This window comes from Durio zibethinus, chromosome 1 (assembly GCF_047325235.1).
Source record: "Durio zibethinus cultivar Kanyao isolate XHJ-2024 chromosome 1, ASM4732523v1, whole genome shotgun sequence".
Classification (NCBI taxonomy): domain Eukaryota; kingdom Viridiplantae; phylum Streptophyta; class Magnoliopsida; order Malvales; family Malvaceae; genus Durio; species Durio zibethinus.
The window spans coordinates 26,840,914-26,845,371 of NC_143162.1; the positions used below are offsets into that span (position 1 = coordinate 26,840,914).

Consider the following 4,458-nt stretch of genomic DNA (forward strand, 5'->3'; position numbering starts at 1 on the left):
GAAATTTAGGATAGAATAGAAGAAACCGTATTCGTTGGGTAAAATGAGAAAAAAAAAATGCACGTTTACTTGTTTTTATTTAACTGAAAGTTTTATCAAGAAACTAGAATTTAGAAAGCTGATTTTTCTTTAAATTCACATGAATTGTGAGTTAATATTTGCGATAAACTAAATGATTTTAAATATTTGTAAATATTTATTATTGCATAAAATAAATAGATAAAAATATAATTTTAATCTCTTTTATTTTGAAACCAATTTGAATTTATTTAACATAAACATATACAAATATATATGCGTATGTAAAAAGGAACTTCAAAAATTTGGGAGGGAAAGGTCCTCTCCAGCTTGGTTTATGGGTTAGACGTCCAATCGAAATCAAGATTGAATTGTTAAAACATCAGGTTGGAGTTAGATCGAGAAAAAAAAAAAAAATCACTTTGACTCGATGTGTTATTATACCTAAATAAAAATATTCACATGACATCTCAATTTAATTTTTTATTATTTATTATTTTTTTAATTGTTTATTTTAATATTTTAACTAATTTGTAAAGATAAATTTAAAAAAGTGATTTAGATTTATTTGTTACATAACATATAAAAATAAAATATAGACATTATACATAAATTAATTAATAAATTTTTATTAATTATTTTTTTAGTAAAAAATTATAAATAACATTATTCTCACTTATTTATTAAATTCATCATGAAGCTTATTTATTACAAATAAATGCTATTTCTGATTTTATTTTTTTGTAACATTTAGAAATAGAATTGGGCCATTGCTATATATCAAAGTTAAGTCAAACCCATCACCAGATATAATAGCTGCGAGCATATGCAAGCAACTCTGCATCCTCTCCTACTTGTATGTCCACCCAAACCCTAATTTCTTTTTTTTTTTTTTGCAATTAAAATTAAAATATCCCTCTTGATCTTTCTCACGTAACTCATTTAATTTTACCAAACAGGGTCTTCTCTTTAAATTGACGTTAAAGAAAAGTACAAATTACATAGAAATGGCAGCCCAAGCTGCAGCTACCACTTTCAATGGAAACTTGAAGGCAAGCTTTTTCTTCATCTTGTAAATTTACCCATTTCACATATCCTTCATCATAAATCAAATAACCCATAATTGAGATTAACTTTTTCGACAGAAATCACCCTTCATTGCAAAGCACAGTAACTGTTTGTAGTATTTACTGACTGAATTATCACTTATTTTGGCAATTTGTAGTGATGGGCATGGTTATTTTAAGCTATAGTTTACAAAGTTCCCTTTACTTGATCGTTTATGTTTAAGTGGTGTTGGTTTTAGGTGATGAGGGGAAGAGATGAATTTTTGCTGCATTTTATTTTGCTGTTACAATTATTCTTTTCTGGATGATGTTTTGAACCTGATATAGGGGTGTGGTTAGATGAGTAAATATGCTGCAAAGAGAAAACATGGAACAATGTTTTAGGATTTATGTGAGTTTGCAGTGGTCCTATTGAGTTAACTTGTTTGCTCACGTAATTTCTTTTATTAATTTAACTATCCAAAAAGTTATAGATGAATGAGTGATTTGCAAGTTTTTGGGTTGTTGACTTCCTTGAATTTTGGAGTGTGGTTTACTCTAATCCAATAGTCGTTAACATTGATATGATAAAGAATTGATAGAGACATTGCAAATTCTTGTACTTCTATACCCTAGATAAGGATTACTGATTGCAGTGCGATGTAAATAGTAAATACTACTCAACGATTAACACTCGCTCCTTTCTCTTTTTTTTGTAATTATTGTTTTAACGTATGCAGAAAACACTTGCTGGTTTGAGGCGGATCAATCTGGAAGGTTTGCAATGGAGAGTCTTTGATGCTAAAGGCCAGGTATCTTTATCTTTTTCCGGTTTCTTTCAAAGATAACCTCTTTGTATTGCCAATAGGAGAACTTAATTTATGAAACTTGTTTTCTGGAAACCAGAGATGTGGGGTTGCGAAACCTCCATCCCTGAACCTCTCTTTTTGAGAAGCGATAATGATAAAAACATAGGTGATTTTATGGTCTATTAATGCAATGCAATTTTTTGTACATGTATTATAGCACTGTTGAACCATTTATCTAACATGTCTTTTTGTGCCTGAGGTTGAATAACTTTCATATATTTTATTTAACAGGTTCTTGGAAGATTAGCTTCTCAAATTTCTACCGTGATTCAAGGAAAGGACAAGCCTACTTACACTCCAAATCATGATGATGGGGATATGTGCATTGTGATTAATGCCAAGGATGTATGTGTTACAGGGAGAAAACTTACGGATAAGGTTTATTACTGGCATACAGGGCAAGTACTAATTTTTTAGCTGTTTCTGGTAATGAATTGAAGTTGGTTAGTAGTGCAAAACTACATGGAAATTAATGATTTAATTGGGTTTTCCTATCAGTTGGGTACCTGGAAAGTTTGGTTCTTTATTGAAACTCAAAATGATGTCCTTTTTTATGAGTTTAAGATTGAAATTATGTGTTACAAAGATCAAAACAGGCATGTTTTTTGAGTTCTGTCAATACAACAGGAATAATTTGACTTTCTTAAAATAGTTCTCTAAGATCCTCTTTCTTTATCAATCCTTTTACATATTTGGTTCTTGAGATTGGATGCTTCAGGTAGTGATGTTCTTGTATACTTCCTTCAATTGATGAATCATACTTCTTCAGCTATATCGGCCACCTCAAAGAAAGAAGTTTAAAGGACCGGATGGCAAAGGATCCTACAGAAGTCATACGCAAAGCAGTCCTACGCATGCTTCCTAGAAACAAACTGCGTGATGTAAGTATTTAAACCTGATTAAACTATGTCCTGTGTTTTTTATATGCATCTATCACCTGCTTGGTTTATTTCTGCCCTCTTTTCACCATTCTCTATCCAATTCCAGTTGCTCAAGACAAAAAATCCGAGCAATATGTTTTGACTCTTGCTTTGTGGCATTCAAATTCTCTGCATGTTAAGTCAAGTAGTCCACCCTGTTTGTTTTTTTACTTTTCATTTTTAAATTTTGGTTCTGCATACTTCAGAATTCGATTTTCTTAGATTATTTCTTATGATTAGGATAGGGATCGAAAATTGAGGATATTTGCTGGTAGTGAGCACCCCTTTGGTGATCTGCCCCTTGAACCGTATGTGATGCCTCCCAGAACAGTACGAGAAATGAGGCCTCATGCAAGAAGAGCCTTGATTCGAGCTCAAAAGAAGGCAGAAGAGCAAGTAGAAGGTGGCAACAAATCAAGAAAGGTCAGAAAGAAAGAAGCTAAAACAGAAGTGACAGCATGAAGAGTGATTGGCCTAGTCTCCTTTTCTGATAGCCTGCAGTTTTCCTGTTCTGTGTTGCACTACGACAACTGTGGGTGTAGATAAGCACTTGTTGGAATAGTAGTCTTGCTCACCCTTTTGCAGAAATTCTTTCAAGCTCAAACATATCAATTATAGTTTTTCTTTTGAAGGTAATAATTTTTCAGCACAGCAATGATTGTGGCTATTGTCTGCACTTGTTGGCAGCCCACTAGTTCTCCAAATTCTAAACTCCAAACTACTACTTTAAACGTGTGCCATAAACAATTTCTTTGTTGTTATACCATGAGTAGTGCTTAAAGAACCTATATTTCTAAGATAAGATCAGGCTTCACATTTTGGCTTAATCACCACTGCATGTGTAGAAACTTCCTTCCCATTGTTTTCATACTTTTATGGGTTTAATGATTTTTTCCTCTACCTCTTTCTTGCTCGAAAAATCAACCAAGCCGTAGAGAACTGAAAATTTGGAGAATGCAAAATTCTTGAGCTTAGACAAATCATTACAGGCCCAGAGTGAAGAGAGAAGCAGAGCATCAAGGCAAGGTTCTTAACTAGCGAATGCATTGGTAACTGGACTAGTAATAAGTATCTACAATTTGAAAGAGCAATTTCCTATTTCCTTGTAAAAGATTTTATGCTGTGTTTGATGTATTGAATTATGATAAGATGATATTATAAATTAAATTAAATTATTTTATTTTATTTTATTTTATATTTGATATTTATAAAAATTATGATAGAATAATTTTATTTATTAATTAAAATTATATTTTCTTAAATTTTATATAATTTAAATTATTTTTATTTTGTATTTGATACGTGTAAAGAAAGGATAAGAAGTTGTCCTTTAAAGCCATTAATGCTGCATTTTCCCATTGTTTAAACCACAGCCACAACTTCCTGGCCGTAAGATCAACAAACTTCATAAAAACTGAACTTGATATGAAATTTCCATCAACAAATTACAACCATCTCTCCGATTAGTACAAGGCAGTCCACTAATTAAACCATTATGAGTAACCCAATCTTAGGCTTTGCTTTGCTTGATAGGAAATATAAAAAAAAAAATAAAAAAGTGAGAATGAAAATTTTTTTAATCTAATAATTAAGCTATAAAGTAAA

At 31.4% G+C, this 4,458-nt stretch overlaps 1 protein-coding gene and 1 long non-coding RNA gene across 2 annotated transcripts; both read left to right on the top strand.

The window, feature by feature from the left end:
* Positions 1-767: 767 nt before the first annotated feature.
* LOC149520505 (uncharacterized) lies at positions 768-1,070 on the top strand. The gene is made up of 2 exons (XR_016343589.1): positions 768-874; positions 978-1,070. It is a non-coding gene; the product is annotated as an uncharacterized LOC149520505 (long non-coding RNA).
* Positions 1,071-1,718: 648 nt separating this feature from the next.
* On the top strand, positions 1,719-3,655 carry LOC111312195 (uncharacterized). Its single transcript, XM_022912251.2, has 4 exons — positions 1,719-1,876; positions 2,165-2,331; positions 2,703-2,814; positions 3,094-3,655. The coding sequence occupies exons 1-4, from the start codon at positions 1,799-1,801 to the stop codon at positions 3,313-3,315; spliced, it is 579 nt and encodes a 192-aa protein (XP_022767986.2). The 5' UTR covers positions 1,719-1,798; the 3' UTR covers positions 3,316-3,655.
* The last annotated feature ends 803 nt before the right edge of the window (positions 3,656-4,458 follow it).

What these genes read in the sequence shown, in the direction of transcription:
- LOC111312195 (XM_022912251.2), top strand. Translation starts at nt 1,799, where the DNA reads ATGCAGAAAACACTTGCTGGTTTGAGGCGGATCAATCTGGAAGGTTTG. An exon ending in TCTTTGATGCTAAAGGCCAG is followed by an intron (nt 1,877 to 2,164) that starts GTATCTTTATCT and finishes TTTATTTAACAG; the next exon opens with GTTCTTGGAAGATTAGCTTC. An exon ending in CTAGAAACAAACTGCGTGAT is followed by an intron (nt 2,815 to 3,093) that starts GTAAGTATTTAA and finishes TCTTATGATTAG; the next exon opens with GATAGGGATCGAAAATTGAG.